This window comes from Vespula vulgaris, chromosome 16 (assembly GCF_905475345.1).
Source record: "Vespula vulgaris chromosome 16, iyVesVulg1.1, whole genome shotgun sequence".
NCBI lineage: Eukaryota > Metazoa > Arthropoda > Insecta > Hymenoptera > Vespidae > Vespula > Vespula vulgaris.
In genome coordinates this window covers 271,563-290,172 of record NC_066601.1, presented here as the reverse complement: position 1 = coordinate 290,172, position 18,610 = coordinate 271,563, and the positions used below count along the sequence as shown (strand labels likewise).

The following is an 18,610-nucleotide window of genomic DNA, read 5'->3' as shown; positions in this document are numbered from 1 at the left end:
AAAGAAATATTAATGTAATCGTAAGGCATTATTTTCAATGTAGAATTATTATAAATAATATTATTCATGATACTAGTGATAGCTAAGTTTGTTACGAAAACACACGACGGATCCTTAATATTTTTTTATATGTATATAATTAAATTTACATATTTTTATTTATAATAAATCAAATGAAAAAGACTAAACTACATTTTATATATATATATATATATATATATATATATATATATATATATATATATATATATATATATATATAATGTAGTTTAATTCTCGAAGTCATAGGGTGACATCAAGCGGTGATTGTTAGAATTTCGAGGTGTACTCGATTGATAGAATACGATAGTAACAAGTTATTACATAAAAAATGAATCAGTAAGGAGCAGAATTTAAAAAAATTATTGAAAATAAAAGTATTTTTTCAATTTTATACTTCGGTTTGTCGTGAAAAGCGTTTAATTCACCAAAAGAAATTCGCGGTTGAGACTTTTACCTATTGCTGCTGGTGCTGATTGACATAAATATTAGAATTACAACAGAAACGTCATTTTTTCGGGACTTGATATATGAATTTATAACACGATAGAATGAAAATATGTATTTACAAAATATATATTTTTTGCATATTTTTATTTCTATTCACATATTGAATAATATGTAATAAGATGGAATAAAAATATAAAACAGATAAAATTGATCAATTAGAATATAAATATAATTAATAAGAATGATTGTATTATAAAGTTTATGAAATACATTATATATATATTTATAACACTTGTTTAGTACTTATTTAGTATTTTTTATAATACTTCCAAAATATGTAATAATCTTCTAGATTTTAGACAAAAGATACTACGACGATGACTTTCTAATCAATGGTTATATTTTTATTGATACAATGTGTGGTATATTTTGTTGTATTTCTCAACATTCAGAAGATAGTGTCAAACATTCTGATGAGGTAAAGATCTTTATTTTTTAAATGACAATTATTTTTTATTTTTTTTATAGTTCTATCAATATATATCACTATGCCAGTGTATCAACAATTTCTTGTTTTTTTTCTAATATTTTTATTTCTATATTAATATTTTTCTTTTCCAGTGGGACAAATGCAAAAATCTTATAATTTCCAGAGGTCCAGATAAGTTAGTTAAGAATTTTACATCATTAACTGATATATGGTGCGGACATTTCGCAGCAAGTATACTATGGATGCAAGGTTTGAAGTTAGTAGAACAACCATTAATTGATTCGGATGGTAACATTCTTTTATGGAACGGAGATGTTTTTTCTGGATCTTTGGTAAATGTTTTAGTAATTCTTTACTTCTCAATAAATTTGTTACATTAATATTAATGGAAATGTTACATGAAATTATAGGCAAAAGATGATATATGTGATAGTATTACTATTTTAAATGCATTCAGTACATCTCCTAATATTACAAATACTCTTCAGTATATTCAAGGACCATATAGTTTTATATATTTTCAAAAATCTAGCAAAGTATTATATTTTGGAAGAGATATTATTGGAAGGCACAGTTTACTTCTACAGTTAAATAATGAAAAAAATGCATTAACTATAACATCTGTTGGTGTTAAATATTTGAAAAATATAATGGAAGTTCCTGCAATTGGTATATTTGCAATAAATTTATCTGATACAAACATAAATCTTACTTGTTATCCGTGGAAAGAACCAGATTTTATATTTGAAAATATCATTGAAGAATTAAGAAATGCTTTGAACGTAAATATTAATATCAAAGAGATAATAACAGAACAAAATCTGTCTAATAAGGTAGTAATGCATTTACATCCAACTATTAAAGATTTAGATTATTTAGAAAATAACCCTTATTTAGAAGATTTTAATGGAATGATAGAGCATTTATTAGAAAATGAAATAGTTTTGGAAAGAGTAGAATATTTATCTAAACTTTTACATAAAGCAATTGAAATGCGAATAAAAACAAAACCAAATTTTTGCAAGAACTGTATCCTACTTGCATTGAAAGGAGAAAATATTACTTGCGATCATGCAAAAATAGGTATATTATTCTCTGGTGGACTTGATTCAGCTATTTTGACATTAATTGCTCATAAATACGTATCACAAAATGAACCTATTGATCTGATAAATGTCGCATTTGAGAAAACTGTTAATACACCTCAAAAAAATAAGCATATTAAAAATACAAATTTATATGCCTCACAAATATATGATGTTCCAGATAGAAAAACAGGGAGACAGACTCTCTCTGAAATATTACAAATTTGTCCGAATAGAAAATGGAATTTTATTGAGGTATGATATAAAATTTATTATCATTTAAATAAAAATGATAAATATTATTCTACCAATACCATTATTATTTCAGGTAAATGTAACACAAGCAGAATTACAGAAATATCGATCTTCTCGTATCAATGATTTACTTTATCCTCTCTGTACTATCTTAGATGAAAGTTTAGGTTGTGCCATGTGGTTTGCAAGTCGAGCAAAAGGCATAATTACAAAAACGGATACAGAGTATGAGTCTCCATGTCGTGTACTTCTCCTAGGTATAGGTGCAGATGAATTATTTGGTGGATACATGAGACATAGAACAATATTGAAACATAAAGGCTGGAATGCTTTAAAACAAGAGTTGAATACTGAATTAGCCAAAATTTCTCAAAGAAATTTGGGAAGAGATAATAGAATTGTTTCTGATCATGGTAGACAATCCAGATTACCATATCTTGATGAAAATGTGGTACAATATGTTCAACAATTGCAACCATGGGAAAGGTATTCAAATTAAAAAAGAAGTATTAAACTGCTTTTTTAAATAGCTTGTTTTTTAAATGTTTATTTTGTTTCTTTACAGATGTTATCCAACAGAAAAAATGCCATCTGGTTTAGGAGATAAATTACTGTTACGTTTATTAGCACGTAAGCTAGGTCTTCAAAATACTGCTACTTTTCCGAAAAGAGCTTTTCAATTTGGATGTCGAATAGCTAATAGTAAAGAAAATGCTAAAGATATCTCTAAACGATTGTAAAATAGATATAACATAATTAAGGTAAAACGAATATATTTTTACATCATAAAATAAATTGGATAAATAAATATAAAGCAAGATTTGGTATAAACTGTGTATGTTTATCTGTATAAACCGGTATATTTATCTGATATTTTTCATAACTTTTTGTAAATCAAAAATATAGGAAAATTCATTGTTATACTTTTTATATTAAATCATATCTTTGTTAAATAATAAAGTTTTAGCATCTTATATATTATAAAAAAATAAGCTATATAAGCTGTTAAGTGAAATTCACATAATTATTTATTCGATAAGTGCTAGCCTGAAAGCGGAAAACACCACAATTTTCTTATGGAAAGAGAAAGGATCTTTAAAAGCTAGGGGAATTCATTAGATATTATGCTTCATTCATATTTTTTATCCGTGTTGCTAAGTTAACATATTTTTTCATCTGAGGGAAAAATTATACGACTATCTTGATAAGCCAACTTTGTCTCTAATGTAAGTAATCTGAATAGTAATTGTTAATTATTGATGATGTAATAGTGCTCATGCAGAAAAGCGAGTAAAATTATGCAAAGTTAATAACACGAAAAGAGAAAAAAAAAACACGTGAGGAAAAAAGAACATTCATATAAGAATTGAATATGGGATAATAACATTTGAAACCTTAAATACTTGAATTGCTCATATATTGTTAAAAATTAAAAATAAAAAAAAAGAATTAATTTTTATATGGACGTTACAATCTCGAAACTTCAAATCGATTTTTTCAAAAAATTATTAGTAAAAAATTTTCAATATTTTATAGTTGTACATATTCGGTTGAATATTTTATTTCATTCAAAAACGGTCCAATCAAAAACTCATTTCTTTTCGTTTGAAATTTCGTCTAAAAGTCTTTCTGTAAGATAAATTACATTAATTATAATAGTTACTTAAAAGTTTTTATCTATTAAACTCCAATACTGTAAGCGGCAAATCTTCAGAGTTTATTATATTTTGACTTTTAATGTGTATATTATTTGTTTCATTCAAAATGTTGGTTTCTGTTCGATTATTTACAAATTCTGGTAATAAAGAGGATGTTACTTCAGATTGAAATTGATAATTCTTATTATCTTTCTTATCTTCTGTCTTTTTAAAACTGGAATTGCAATTGGTTGAATTTGTTCCATTATCCACATTCATTATATTTGTCCAATTATTATTACTGTTAATTTCAGATTTATCCAATATGGAGATGCTTTCATTTAAAAAAACAGGGATTTCTTCTGATTTAACACTATCATTCATATTTCTGCTTTGTTCAAAGTTTTTCAAGAACAATGGTAATTCTTGAGATGACACCTCCAAATGTTTATAATTAACAGATGGCACAAGTATATTTTGGGCACTTAAGTTTATATCTTTCTTATTTGCATTAATTTCTTCAAAATTTTGTGTATTACTTTTCATAGAACAAGGATCCATGAGATCTACAGCGTCTGAAAAATATATAATTTCTCCAACATTAACTCGGTACGATGATTCAAGCATTGGTGATGATTTATCATCTTCATCATTATCTAATTTAGTTCTATCATCCATAAGTCTTGCTAAAGTTTCATCTGAAATATCGATAATTGCAGCAGGTCCATACTCTGGTCGCTTAGGTAAATCAACTGCAAGCATGATCTTAATATTAATGATAAATTCTACTTTATAATAATTATTTACTTGATATAAATTGGTCATTATAAAACCTTTTAAAATTTCATTAGCAACATAATCAGCAGCTCTAAATAATTCTGCTTTCGTAAGAAGATCTAATAAGTTTTGTAATCTAGGTCTTAATCTACCCATTGTACCCCATTCTTCCAAAAAAATTTTTGCAGCATTCTCTCGATGTTTTTGTGCTACTTGATCAATTATGCTGAAAGTAGTAAATTTATTATTCATTAAAATAATTTAGTAAATGGATAATTCTTCTAAATATTGATATACCAACAGTACTTACCTAACATGTTCACTATTAAACCTTGGCATATTAGTATCATCTCGTGGAATAATTGCCATTAATTTTTTCCATGAGTCAGAAACATTTAGTATTTCTGCAAGTGCATATTTATGTGCTGGATGTAATTTTCGAAGTTCCGTGTTTGAAGTAATGATCGAATTTGCCATTATTTTATACGTAGTTCGTGGAATAATCCTACTTTTTTCTTTATTATATTAAAAATTATATTATTAAATTGATAAAGTACTTCTAAATCGATAATTACTTGGTGGAATAAAATAAAAGCATTTGTGAATTACGCATATTTCTTATCACACAATCTTTTTCATACTAACATACATGCCTTCTTTCGAGCTACAATATCAAAGCAAGATTAGACGATAGATACGATTCATGTTTGATTCATTAACACAAGTCTACACACTCGTAACATAATCTAATAAGATTATTTGAATGAAATGGGAAAGCGATTTTTTTGAAAACCACTTGTCATTAAATTGCCATATGTTGTGACATATCGGTAATCCCTGTTTTACCGACTTGCTTTAATAAAGACGTGAATGAACTATAGACGTAAAATGTATGTATATAAAAATAAAAATGATTCAGCACTTCTCTTTTATAATGGCTTAAATAAATAATAAGAATAGACGTAATTTTTAAACAATTCTTAAAAAATTTTTATGGATAAGATCTCATTTTAAAGATGAAAATTTAAATTAAAATCTCATTTTTTCGAATTTTTTAAAAAGTTTTCTTTTCTTTGAAAGAAATCATTAAAAAATGGTATTTTTCGAGAATAATTTATTCGTAAATATAAAGCTTTTCTAAAAATTCAAAATAGCGTCGTTCCTGTTTAAATCTTCTAACTAATTAAACTTTTTAAAACCAGATCTTATTCATAAAAATTGATCGAGAATTACGCCTGGATTCATTCTTTCGTAAATGGTGTTTTCGATATTTTTCGCGAAGAAAATTTCATATATGGCGCCTCTTAAAATCTACGGTAAAGAAGCCCATACTCCTACTACTGACTTCCATATCACGCTTGAATAGTGTGTGTTTTGTTCCTATGAAGTAACGATTACCTAATTGTTGGTAAGTAAATTGATGATGATTCATTTTACATGCACTAAATACGTTTCACGATGTTCACATGGAGATGCTACGGTAATTTCGTTCGGACATTTTAATGAACTTTAAACAGATGATTCTATAATAAAAATAAGGGAATACATATTTTCCATGTCAATAAGTCTATTTCTAAAATATTATTAAATTTTAGAAAAATTTGTAATTCCTTTTATCTTATGTACGATTTAAATTTATATCATTTAGATTTATAATTTAAAAATCGTAGATTCTCGAGGCTAAATAATTGTTTTCTTTTTTTTTTTTATTGTATCAATGTAAACCAATATAATTAACTAATTTATTCTTTTTTTCCTTATTGGATAGTTCAGTAAGGCATTACTATTCGATCTCTTATAGTTATTTCTTTTATTGATGGTTAACGTGTGTTTCGTAGTAATCTATACTAGGATTACAATAGCAGTACAATTTTGTTTGATGACAAATGCATATAAAGTATATACATTTGTCGATTATTTTTTCAAAGACAATAATTAGTAAATATATACTTATATATTATATATTATTTTTATACAAATCAAAACACAAGTTTATTTACACAGTATTTACGAAGTTTTTCTTCCAACGTTTTTTTTTTTTTTATAGTTTCCTTTATAGGAGTAGTCCATTTTATATTATTATTATTACTACAGCAATAATATATAATATAATAATGTAATAATAAGAATAATAATAAGAAGTAAAAGAATATACTTATATACATCATATTATATACTATATACATCATAGAATATACTTATACACTCATATGATGACAGTAATTTATAATAACAAAAAAAGAAAAAATACATCATCTCGTGTAATAGTTCTTCGCGCGAATTTTCAACAAATTGTATCCTTGATAATTTCAACACATGAGCACCAATCGATAGATATGTCTCACGATTTTAATTATATTTATATATATGTCTTGTTTCGTTTTGTATTAAAATAATGTAATATATAAGAATTCACTAATTATTTTTAACAAAACATTTGATAAAATCTTGTTCTTTGTTCCGAATTTATATACTAGTTATTATATGTGTCAATTATATTTATTATTCTCTATACATTTGTCGCGAACAAATGCGTCGTATCTAATACGAATTACTGCGAGATGTCATCATCAAAAGGAGATATACATATGAAAGACTGAAAAGTAAGTTTACAGCATATTAAATTACCTACTCTACCGACACGAAATCGATTGTTATATATACGTAGAGGGATATAATCAACCAAGCTTATGTTACGTCCTACGTTGATGTTAGACTTGAAATAGAACTATATAACCATAGATAAGCGGTATCTCCACCTTTGTAGAATTGAAATGAGAACTTATCCTAATTAATAGAAGAATTAGACATATGTTTTATTATAAATATGAACAAAGCTCCTATTATTGTATAGAAGATGTGGCTAAACAAACAACGGACGTCACAAAAATGCGAGACGCATGCGCTAGGTCCATAGAGCTTCATCCCTACCAGACGCAGCGTTCCGAGTGTTCGCAACCGCCATTGGACATCTCCATCGCCAATAGGGGGAAAGCTACGATGAGTCAATAACGACATCTTGGCGAATCACCCCTCGTTGATTGGCCAACGATCTCTATTTAACCGACTGTACACATCGTCTCGTCGGTTTTTTATTTAGATTTTTCGCTGTACTGCAATCATCAAGTTATTGCTTACAATTTATTTGATTCAGTCTTTGTTACAGTTATTCTCAGTTATTATTCATTCTTACTTATTTTTTAGTTATTATTATGGTCTTGAATCGGTCATCATTCTTGTATCTATTCGTTATTGTTATTATTTTAAATAAATTGAGCATTATTAAAACAGTCTAAGTTAATAATCCTGGTTGCATCTACGGAAGTGACTGGCTCTTCCAATTTTTATTGAGACGAATCTCAATTCTACTTTTATTTATAAATCGTTTAAACGCGATCGAGGAATTCGTTCTCCGCAGCACAATCGACGAACTCTTGTACAATTTTACAGCCAATCAATTCTATTCTCTCTGAGATCGAGCCAACCGAACCGAGGGCAAGGGAATCGGCCTATACGGTGGTAAATATATTTAATCCACCAATAAAAGAAGTGGATCCAGCGTCGAGTTTATGTCAGCCAATCCTCATCACTGAAACAGAGATAAAAAGCAGCGTTTTCACAAGTAAAGGTAGGTGATATTTGATTGGCTTGCGTATGCTGTCTGGCATATTGTTATGTGCCAGTCCTGTGTCATAGAGCTGCACAAAGTTGAGGGGAGGGCCAAAAAAGCAAATTCATCTGACGTAGCAGGAATTCTTCGAAGGGAATTTGTTTTCCCGAGGCCCGTGCCTCGTGAGACGAAACGCTTAACGCCGATATGATAAGTGCATGGCAGGGATAGTGTTTCTCACTTGTATTTATACTTCATATTTTGTCCATACCTGGGTTGAAGCACACACGCTTCAAGCGAAGAGTGATAAACAATCAAAGTAAGAGATATGATGTCATGTGAAAACGCATTTTTAGCTTCATACCTTGTGTGCAATGTTATATTTTAATATGATATTTTTTATATACTATTTTATAAAATAGGATTTATTCAATTATAGTTTTAATAGTATAGTTATCAATTTGTATTTGTGTATCGTTCTCTTCTCATAAGTACAAGCCCAAGAAATAAGTTACTAACCTATGGACAAGTAACGAAATCTAACTTATGGACCAATAAGAATGCTCTAAGCATTCGTGTTCTTTTTCTTTGCGTGGCGCTGTTTCATTTTGAATGAACCGTTGCTAAAAAAGTCATATTAGTCATATTAAATCTATAACGAGATATTGTTAAAATTGTTAAGTTCGTGGATTACATTATTCTGATAAAATTGTTATTAACAATTTTTTCTTGTTTCATTGATTTTTAATCATTTATGAACTTCATATATGTTGTATGTATTTAAAGATATATAGTTATTGTGGAGTACAATTAGTTCACATAATTTGGTATAATTCATGCAGTACAAGATTCATGCGGGAAAGTCTATGTTGGTTAAAATATAACAAACCAAAGGAAGAATGCAAGCTTTCTTAAAAATAGGTAAATTAGGAGCAGGAGATACGAAGAAACCTTCTACTTCTCGTACAAAGGAAGAACGAAACGAGTCGTTAACACCATGGGTAGAGAAATAGTAAGTTGTTTCTAATGCTTTATCATATTTATAACCTTGTTATACTTCATTATATCTTATAATAGAAATTGCTATTGTAAGCTATCATTTAACAAGTGAGATTTGTAGGTCGTAGTTTCGAATTATAACTATATTTTCAATATTCTCAACCACTTTCATTTTTAATTCATCTTTATAGTCGACCAAGAACGGTTGAAGATGTCGTTGAGCAAGCAGAAGTCGTTGAAGTTTTAAAACAGTGCATGGATGGTAGCGACTTTCCAAATTTATTGTTTTATGGTCCACCTGGTACTGGTAAAACTAGTACCATTTTAGCAGCAGCTAGGCAATTATTTGGTACAATGTATAAAGAAAGAATTCTAGAATTAAATGCTTCTGATGAAAGAGGAATACAAGTAGTAAGAGACAAGGTAAAATCGTTTGCCCAACTTACTGCTGGAAGCATGAGAAAAGAGTAAGTACAATCGTCTGTTCATTAGAGAAAAGAGCTTATGTTCTTTTCACATACTTATTGTATATCTCTATTGCCAATGATGTTTTAGTAAAAGGTCTGATAGATTAACTGAAGCAGCACTTGTACAGTCATTTACAAAGTCATTTAAAAAGTAGAATTTGCTTAGTTGTTTTCAGGAGTTCAAGTTAAGTATCTTTGTAACTCTTATTACCAACTAAATATAAAATTGCTTGAGAGATTATAAGAAATTTTAGAGATATTGTTAACTTTTGATCTCTTATTACAAGCAGACAAAATATTTCAGCATTGTACTTGTTGCTTCGTTATTCCATATGATAAAAACATTACGCTGAGGCATTTCTAATTTATCTGTAATCTTATTGAATATTATTTATATAGATTCTAAAATATGTATAGTCATATAAATTAAGTTAATATTTTTAGTGGAAAGAAGTGTCCTCCATTCAAAATTATTATTTTGGATGAAGCAGACAGTATGACCCATGCAGCACAAGCAGCTCTACGTCGTACAATGGAGAAAGAATCTCATAGTACGCGTTTTTGTTTAATATGTAATTATGTATCAAGAATTATAGAACCTTTGACATCACGTTGTACAAAGTTTAGATTCAAACCACTTGGGGAGGAAAAAATTATTGAACGATTGGAATATATATGTGAGAAAGAAAGCCTAAAAGCTGAAAAACCAGTTCTTGTAAAAATTGTAGAAGCATCAGGTGGTGATTTAAGACGTGCTATTACCTGTTTACAATCCATTGCGAGATTAAAAGGGAAAGACATAGAAGTTACGATCAATGACGCACTTGAAATTATTGGTGTAATTATATAGCTTTCTTTTTCTAAACTTTAAAGTAATAATGTGTTTTAAACAATTTATAATGATCCTTTCCAAAGAAGCTTAACTTATGATAAGATGTTGTCATTTATATTTTATTAAAAGAGCTTTAAAGAAAGGAACTTTATAGTATTTTTACTATATTTTTGAAGAGATAAGGGAACTTTAAAAACAAGTTTTTTTTAAAGGTAAAATTTATTATTAAACTAAATCGAATAACTCTGCTTCTAAATATTGTAGGCATTTTAAATAACTATTATTTGGATGTATAAAATGGTACTATATTTATTATACACAATCATTATATACAATTCTTTCATAATCTTGATTGTTATCATAAGCCAGGTTTCTTCTGAAAGGATCATAATTACGTTATTTGCTATAGTGTACGTTCGTTTTTTCAGTTTATACCTGACAATTGGCTTGATAATTTAATGGATGTATGCAAATCTAAAGATTATAATAAAGTCGAAGCATTCGTAGAAGATTTCTTATTGGAGGCTTTTGCAACTTCGCAGGTATTTCTTTAATTTTTTGCCTAGATACTTCTTTATTATTATATCTATTTTGATATTTTTTTAGGTTATAGAGCAGTTGAGCGAAAGAATAATTTATTCTAATGAATTTTCTGATAAGCAGAAGGCAATGATCGCAGAAAAACTTGGGGTAAATCAAACTTAAGAATTTTTATATAATGTTACATATGCCTGTATGTGCGCGCGCGTGTGGAGAGAGAGAGAGAGAGAGAGAGAGAGAGAGAGAGAGAGAGAGAGAGAGAGAGAGAGAGAGAACACAGTACGTTTGGGCAATATAACACAATATTTTTATCGTGTTTTAGCAATGTAATTACAGGCTATTGGAAGGAGGTAGCGAATACATACAACTTATGGACCTCTGTTACTGTATTATAAAGGCATACAATTGAACATGAGTTTTCTTGTTAAATACAAGTCAAATGCTTTTCTTTGCATCGTTTATATGATGTTATACATTAGTATATTTATATTAAGAATAAAATAAATATTTTTTATATCTTTTTGAGATAAATATTAAAGAATATCTAATATTTCTATCATGTGACTAGGACTTCATATAGTTTTAAATAATAATACAGGTAAGGATATTTAATATTTGAGTATGCTAGCAATAGAACGTTAGTGTTTCGTTAATTATTAAAAAAAAAAAAGAGAAGAAATTTATAGAATATCAATTATGCAAGTAATTTTCATTTTATGAATATATTGTTTTTATATGTTTTGATTGTATTATTAGCAAATTACAAGAACGTTCAAGTTGATTGCAGTTAATAAATATATAAATATGCAATTGATAATTGAATACTTCATGTTTGAAGATAGAAAAACTACCAATAGAAGAACGGCTGCATTATATTTTGACTGTTAATACTTGTATTTAAATTAACCCTCGAATTCTTTATAGATGCTTGAGTAGCGATGTGATGTACGAATGTCAGATCATTTTGATCCATCATAAAAATTATTGCAATTTATCTTGTTATATAACATTTAAAAAACGTAAATTTTATACTTATTTAATTAAATAAAATTCAATTCATTGCAATTTCATATAGTTACTTAAATGAACTTAAGAATATCATTAAACAAAAAAGGGATCTTTGCAATTTATTGAACGATGATTAAACTTTGCAAATTTTTAAATTTAAATATTAGTTCTATAATAATTTTAACCCCTATAATAACTTATATTCTTTTTAGATATCATTCAAAAATATCTTGAAAAATATGCGACGTTTGAGATATCTGTTAAAGTTAACATACTCTTTTTTTTAAATGAAGATATTTTTACGTCTTTTCTTTTTTTTATTTCATCTTTAAAAGAAAGAAAAAAAATTATTTTAATTAGTAAATAAAAGTTTGTAATGAATGGTACGAGAAACAATTTTTTCGGTTTTTATTTTTTAATGAACTATATTTTTGCGGAAGTGAAAACAATTATGTTTTATAGAATATAAAAAAATAAGCATTTTTTTTATAAGAATAATGTGAATGTAAAGCTTTTCTTTTGTACAAGTGACAATGAAATACTCGTCTATTGCAGATTAAACATACTTTCTTGATCTTTCTGTTTTTGTGCTATACATCAAACAATTCTTTTCTTTTCTCTAAAATAATTTACAAGTACATATTATTGAAGAAATTTAGTTGTTGAGTTTTTTTACTTGCATCCAATTTTCATTTAATTCAATTATTCTCACAGCAAATTAGTATTTGGTTAATTTTTTGTTATTTAAATTTTTTCCAACAAAATATAACAACTCAGAATTATTAGCGAAATGATGTTGAAAATTTTTTACAGTATTTCGAATTCATCTAAAATAGTATAAAGCATCTAAATGCTACATCTAGATAAACATAAAACATTTGGTCAAAAAAATTCATACCACTCATATATTTGCTATATTGAGCAATAATTTTCAGTTTCTTAATAGTTATTTCTTTTTCAAAACTAGACAAAACATACATATTTCTATCTAGTAAAGGTATATTATATTATATCAAATTTTATAAAAATAAAATGTTATTATATGTATTTAAATTATATTAAAAATGGAAAGCCGATATATATTATTATTACTTATATTATATCTATCCAAGTTTCTGCTTTTGTGTATCTTTGTATACATTGATCGTATATCCGTATAAAATTTAGAGAAAAAGAAAATGAGCTGCTCACACATATAAATACATATGGATATAAGATACTCGATCTTAGGAGGTCAAGATTGGAAATATATATAGAACAGGTGAGAAACTTTATAAACAATCCAATGTTTATTTTTACGATGTATTACAGGATTTAATATATTTGGTTGTTTGATTTTCAGATTCTGAGTCAAAAGTATTCAATAAATTATTTCCAAAGTAATTACATGTGTGTGACTATTTAATATACAAATAAATATATCATGCAAATAATATAATATATTAAAGAACTCTAATAATAAAATGTGAATTAATGATAAACAGTAAATCAATTATGAAATTCTTATCAATACTCCAATCGTATCTTTTTTCTTTGAATTTTTAAAACAAATATAACAACAATCGATTGTTAATTTAAGAAAAAGTTTTAAAAATGAATTCTTTAAAATATATTTCGTAGGATCAATAAAAAGAAATACTTAAATAGAAAAATATTAGAAATCTAATGAAATATGTCCCTATATTACCTATATCAGATAATATAGAAGTAATTTATAATTTCCATGATTGTTAAACTACTAAATATACTCAATTTTATTTTTATATGATAAATACGTCCCAAAAAAATATATGTAAAAAAATATACTGTATTTATGGAAAATAGAAGATTGATTTCAAACTTAAAAAATCAATAAAAATCATACAATAAATCATATGAAAAATTATGTATAAATCTTATAATTTTTACATACTTGTATTATTTATTTCATAAAGATTGCACATGTATATAAAAACATATTATATAAGATAAATTATTATTTGAAAAGAAAAATAACGTTATTAATTTCATAAACAAAAATTAAATAAAATAATATCAGTTACAAACATAACAACATTTTATTTGTTGTTTTTTTCTGACAATAAACGCATATGTTTGCGTAAGCGTAATTCCAATTATAATTGGAATCGAAAACAACAACACAGAGATGAATGATGCAAAGTAAATGTTGCATTCATTGCAATACGGAAACATTTCTTTTCTTTGTATTTGGGTTAATCGTGTTAAATGAAAATAAATCGTGTAAAAAGAGAATGAAATATTTCTTTTAATTTGTATTATATCAAAATTATGTAAAAAAAGTTCATGTAAAAACAAAATTGAATATATTCTCTAAATATATATAAAAAAAAAAATCGATCGTTTTTTTAATTTCATTAAATATAATCAATAACTCGACTTTATCTCTCTCTCTCTCTCTCTCTCTCTCTCTCTCTCTCTCTCTTGCCGTGTTTACAATTATAACAATAAATATCACATTGCAAGTAATATTGATTATCAAAATCTCACTATGTGGACGTTACTATTTAAGGAGATTCTTTTCTTAATAAAATTGATAAAATTTCTTAAAATCTATTTGCAATCTATTTTCTAAATGTAATTGATCTGTAAAATCAAACATCGACAAATAGTTTAAATTTATCACTTGTCTGTTGAATATTTTGGAAAAATGACAGTATAGGGTATAATTGTGACGTATTTCTTTCTTTTTGTTAATATGTTCATTAGATTAGAAGCAAATGTTGCTTAAAAATGTGGACAGCTAGGATTACAACATTTAAAGTAAATGTTTTAATTCAATGATGTTTGATAATTGCTTTAGAACTTAAAACGAAAATGTTTACGATTCTGGTATTTTTTATGAATGAGGTCCATTTATTATTTTAAAAAATGAAGACAAAAACGATTAAGACTGTTTATCAGCTCTGGTTTTATAATAGTTTATGTTATCAAGCAGAACAGGCGTAATTTTTGACTGATTTTGATAAACAAGGTTTCATTCTAAAAACGAAGATTTAATCTATTAATCCTATTTTTCGAATTTTTTAATTTTATTTCCTTTGAAAAAAATCGTGTTAAAAAATGGTATTTTTTCGAGAATGGTTTATTTACATTAAAGTATTTTCAAAAATTCGAAAAATAGAGTGAACAGATTAAACCTTCATTTAAAACGTAACTTTTATGAGACGCATGGTTATCAAGAAAAGATACACATATGAAAGACTGAAAAGTATTAGTTCACAGTACTAACACTATTTATTTTAATCCTCATGACACCATTGTTATACGCACAAGAGTAGAATAAGCTTATACACTTATACGATGAATACATGGTGGAGACAGCATCCCGCTCGTATTCGTAATTCGTATTTTATCCATATCTGAATGAAGTCATATCCATTTCGAAAGAAAGGTGATGAACAGCCTTAAATGTTATCGATGCGATTATGGTATGAATTTATAAAATATTATAAATTATAAAGTATTTTTATAATATTCATGAAGTATATATTTAAATTATATATAATTATTAAGATTTTGTTTTATCGAAAAATTTAAGAAAATTGATTTATTTTGATATTTACTTGAATTTATGATTGACCAGGTGTAATGGTGATATTTTAGATTTGGCATTATATTAACAAACTTGATTTTTATTACTTATCTAAGTATGAAATATTATGTCCTACTTTAAAAACAATTTATATTAATTATATGAAACGTTTATGCATTTCTCAATTAATTTAGTATATCCATATGTGTACATTAATATAAGAATCAATAAGATGTTTTCCTGTCCATAAAAGGAAATCATTCGGTATTCATAACACTTTTGTTAATTTTGAGAATAAAATAAGACATTTTGACTGTTAGAAGCAACTTTTAATATCAATTGTTATGTTAATATCTTACATAATAAATTTTCAATTTTTAATTACACATTTTAGCAACCTGTAATGTGCTTAATACTCTCAAGACTTTATGGTCGAAAAGATTTGGAGAAGTTGATGACAAGTTAGGATAAAGATGTTATCATTACTAATAATGGAGCTATAATTTTGAAGTATATAGGTTAAAATAAAGTTTCAAAATTATTCAGTAGGTTCAATTTCTTGGATTGGATTAATTTTATTAACTGGTGCTTTGTTAGAAACTGAATAATCATTATATAAAGCAATACATATAATAAGAATAATAAATGTATTTGAAATGGCTACTAAATGTATCACGGATGATTTTAAAAGAATTATATACAAGTTTTCAAAACACATGAAAAATTTAGAATCTTACATCAAGATTGATATGACGTCTCTGGACTTTAAGATGTAATTATTCATTTTGTAACAACTTTTGCCATGAAAATTTTTAATATTTAGTAATCATAGTTTAACTAAAGTATATTTTTATTTTTAGTATCAATAAGTGCTATGAACAAATTGCAGAAATTGCAGTAAATGCTATATTAGTAGTTTATGATCATGTTACATGGAATATTAATTTTCAATTAATAAGAATAGAAGGAAAAGTTGATGGAAAATATTGTATTAGTATGTGGCGTAATATGTCAATTATTCTTAGATAACAAAAATAATACTTATATCATTTGCATTACTTTTTTCTTAATTAGGGTGATATCTTAAATTATTCCCAAGGAAATGGCTTAAGAGAAGATTTAGTTGTGTTTGTCTGATGTCGTAGGTAATATTTATGTGGTCTAATTTATGGTAACAAGTAGAATTTCACATATGTTTTTTTATATATCTTACTAACCAGACTGCTTGAAAATATGTAAGTTTAAGAAGGTTCAATTAACAATAAAACCAGGTATTTTCGCTTTATTGACACATGTTCATATTACAGCTTAGTCTTTAAAATTATATAAAAGAAGATATTAATAACTTAAACATGGTGAGTATGTAAATTTATTTATCTAATTTCATTTTTTTTCATTTATGAAAAGATGCATTGTGCATTGTACATAACATACTTAGTAAGGATAAAAAGATTTTGTATGGTGGTGGTGCTGTAGGAATTTCATATAAACTGGTATGTTCAACAGAAGCCAAGGCGATCAATACTTCAGAGCAATATACATTCCGCGCATTTGTCGAGGTTTTAAAGGCTGCTCAAATGGCATTGGTAGAAAATTCAGGTCTTTTCTAATAGATGCTTTTGTCAAGAGAAAAGCTCAATAATTAATAGAAAATAATCTTATTTTATGAATTGATCGTTTAAATTATGATACTGCAGATATGAAAGTGTAAAATGTTATTGAAACATTAACAAGCCAAATTTTAATTTTCTTGGTCACTCAATTATTAAGAATGATATTGAAAATCGATGACTTTAGGAACTTATGTTCATTAAATGATTCTAGTGATGCAGGCCAAAATAATAATATTTTTAACCTTTTCTATATTTTCTTAGAGATTAATGGTAGTTTAATATTATTCTGGACGAACAATTATTTCATAATATTATATATTTAAATTTCATGTTTCTTTCACAACTACGACATAACATAATATTAATTCATATGATAATAAAAAATGGAAAAACTTTCTATTTCAGTTATATTTTAATCTCTTTTCTAGTTTTGATAAAACAGTATTATTTCGATAAAAAAATGGAGGATATAAAATAAGAAAATTAATTTTTGCATTGTATGTACTGATTATTAATGTGATTATTAATATTATCTATTTTATGGAATTATATAACCATTTGTTGTAAGTTTTAGATATATATTATCTTGTTTAAAATAACACATTTAAATAATTTAATATAGGCCGCATTTTCTAAGTTCTATTTGTAAAAAAAAATATTGTGATATAGTAATGTTAAAATATATAATGATATATTGTTTTGGATATTTGAAATTAACTTGAAATTAAAAATAATATTAGATGAAATATCAACGAAATGAAAAATAAATTTTTATAAATATGTATAATATACACACATACCAAAATGAATATATTTATTAATATATCATATTTAATTCAAATATTTCAAATACTAGTGATTATTCATCATCCAATTTATTTATTTATATATATTGTTGCTATTTTTATATTGATTATAAATTACAGGAAATGAGACATATATGTTTAAATATATTTATTATATTTCGATTATAGGACTGACATATAGAATGTTAATATTATGTCAATGCAAACATAAGATATATTATTATTATAAAAGATGGGTTCAAATATTGCACAAAAATATAATCGATACTTTTAATTTATTCTTAAACATTTTTCAATATAGACATTAATGTATATTGTTATGCTCTTTATCGATAAAAGTTTGATAATGAATTTGAGAGACAAGAGGATTTGTATTGTTGTACTACAGATTATATCTTAGATTTCTTTTCTTTTCTTTTTGGTTTCTTGCATAAAATATATATAGACAA

At 26.1% G+C, this 18,610-nt stretch overlaps 4 protein-coding genes across 9 annotated transcripts; 3 read left to right on the top strand and 1 right to left on the bottom strand.

Moving 5' to 3' along the window:
* The first annotated feature begins 312 nt into the window (after window positions 1-312).
* LOC127069626 (asparagine synthetase domain-containing protein 1) lies at window positions 313-3,150 on the top strand. Of its 3 annotated transcripts, none has more exons than XM_051006812.1 (6): window positions 313-508; window positions 842-967; window positions 1,111-1,311; window positions 1,390-2,319; window positions 2,393-2,805; window positions 2,885-3,150. In XM_051006812.1, the coding sequence occupies exons 2-6, from the start codon at window positions 905-907 to the stop codon at window positions 3,057-3,059; spliced, it is 1,782 nt and encodes a 593-aa protein (XP_050862769.1). In that variant the 5' UTR covers window positions 313-508; window positions 842-904; the 3' UTR covers window positions 3,060-3,150. The 3 variants fall into 3 exon arrangements, with proteins under 3 accessions (XP_050862769.1, XP_050862771.1, XP_050862770.1); XM_051006814.1 differs by having other exon boundaries at window positions 327-378; XM_051006813.1 differs by having other exon boundaries at window positions 329-416.
* On the bottom strand, window positions 2,831-5,598 carry LOC127069627 (uncharacterized). Of its 2 annotated transcripts, XM_051006817.1 has the most exons (4): window positions 5,387-5,598; window positions 5,044-5,248; window positions 4,790-4,959; window positions 2,831-4,708 (listed from the first exon to the last, which is right to left on the bottom strand). In XM_051006817.1, the coding sequence occupies exons 2-4, from the start codon at window positions 5,208-5,210 to the stop codon at window positions 3,993-3,995; spliced, it is 1,053 nt and encodes a 350-aa protein (XP_050862774.1). In that variant the 5' UTR covers window positions 5,211-5,248; window positions 5,387-5,598; the 3' UTR covers window positions 2,831-3,992. The 2 variants fall into 2 exon arrangements, with proteins under 2 accessions (XP_050862774.1, XP_050862773.1); XM_051006816.1 differs by having other exon boundaries at window positions 5,044-5,597.
* A 2,817-nt stretch (window positions 5,599-8,415) lies between these two features.
* LOC127069629 (replication factor C subunit 4) lies at window positions 8,416-11,695 on the top strand. Of its 3 annotated transcripts, none has more exons than XM_051006822.1 (7): window positions 8,416-8,662; window positions 9,265-9,355; window positions 9,534-9,809; window positions 10,254-10,647; window positions 11,070-11,183; window positions 11,248-11,331; window positions 11,504-11,695. In XM_051006822.1, exons 3-7 carry the CDS (start codon window positions 9,598-9,600, stop codon window positions 11,588-11,590), a joined length of 891 nt encoding a protein of 296 aa, XP_050862779.1. In that variant the 5' UTR covers window positions 8,416-8,662; window positions 9,265-9,355; window positions 9,534-9,597; the 3' UTR covers window positions 11,591-11,695. The 3 variants fall into 3 exon arrangements, with proteins under 3 accessions (XP_050862779.1, XP_050862777.1, XP_050862778.1); XM_051006820.1 differs by having other exon boundaries at window positions 9,186-9,355; XM_051006821.1 differs by having other exon boundaries at window positions 8,416-9,115; window positions 9,186-9,355.
* Window positions 11,696-14,858: 3,163 nt separating this feature from the next.
* On the top strand, window positions 14,859-17,032 carry LOC127069623 (uncharacterized). Its single transcript, XM_051006808.1, has 3 exons — window positions 14,859-16,514; window positions 16,603-16,736; window positions 16,817-17,032. The coding sequence occupies exons 1-3, from the start codon at window positions 16,399-16,401 to the stop codon at window positions 16,819-16,821; spliced, it is 255 nt and encodes an 84-aa protein (XP_050862765.1). The 5' UTR covers window positions 14,859-16,398; the 3' UTR covers window positions 16,822-17,032.
* Window positions 17,033-18,610: the final 1,578 nt, after the last annotated feature.

What these genes read in the sequence shown, in the direction of transcription:
- LOC127069626 (XM_051006812.1), top strand. Translation starts at nt 905, where the DNA reads ATGTGTGGTATATTTTGTTGTATTTCTCAACATTCAGAAGATAGTGTC. An exon ending in GAAAATGGAATTTTATTGAG is followed by an intron (nt 2,320 to 2,392) that starts GTATGATATAAA and finishes TTATTATTTCAG; the next exon opens with GTAAATGTAACACAAGCAGA. An exon ending in CAATTGCAACCATGGGAAAG is followed by an intron (nt 2,806 to 2,884) that starts GTATTCAAATTA and finishes GTTTCTTTACAG; the next exon opens with ATGTTATCCAACAGAAAAAA.
- LOC127069627 (XM_051006817.1), bottom strand. Translation starts at nt 5,210, where the DNA reads ATGGCAAATTCGATCATTACTTCAAACACGGAACTTCGAAAATTACAT. An exon ending in TTTAATAGTGAACATGTTAG is followed by an intron (nt 4,960 to 5,043) that starts GTAAGTACTGTT and finishes TACTACTTTCAG; the next exon opens with CATAATTGATCAAGTAGCAC. An exon ending in TGCTAATGAAATTTTAAAAG is followed by an intron (nt 4,709 to 4,789) that starts GTTTTATAATGA and finishes TCATGCTTGCAG; the next exon opens with TTGATTTACCTAAGCGACCA.
- LOC127069629 (XM_051006820.1), top strand. Translation starts at nt 9,243, where the DNA reads ATGCAAGCTTTCTTAAAAATAGGTAAATTAGGAGCAGGAGATACGAAG. An exon ending in ACACCATGGGTAGAGAAATA is followed by an intron (nt 9,356 to 9,533) that starts GTAAGTTGTTTC and finishes TCATCTTTATAG; the next exon opens with TCGACCAAGAACGGTTGAAG. An exon ending in ACGCACTTGAAATTATTGGT is followed by an intron (nt 10,648 to 11,069) that starts GTAATTATATAG and finishes TCGTTTTTTCAG; the next exon opens with TTTATACCTGACAATTGGCT.
- LOC127069623 (XM_051006808.1), top strand. Translation starts at nt 16,399, where the DNA reads ATGGCTACTAAATGTATCACGGATGATTTTAAAAGAATTATATACAAG. An exon ending in ACGTCTCTGGACTTTAAGAT is followed by an intron (nt 16,515 to 16,602) that starts GTAATTATTCAT and finishes TTTTATTTTTAG; the next exon opens with TATCAATAAGTGCTATGAAC.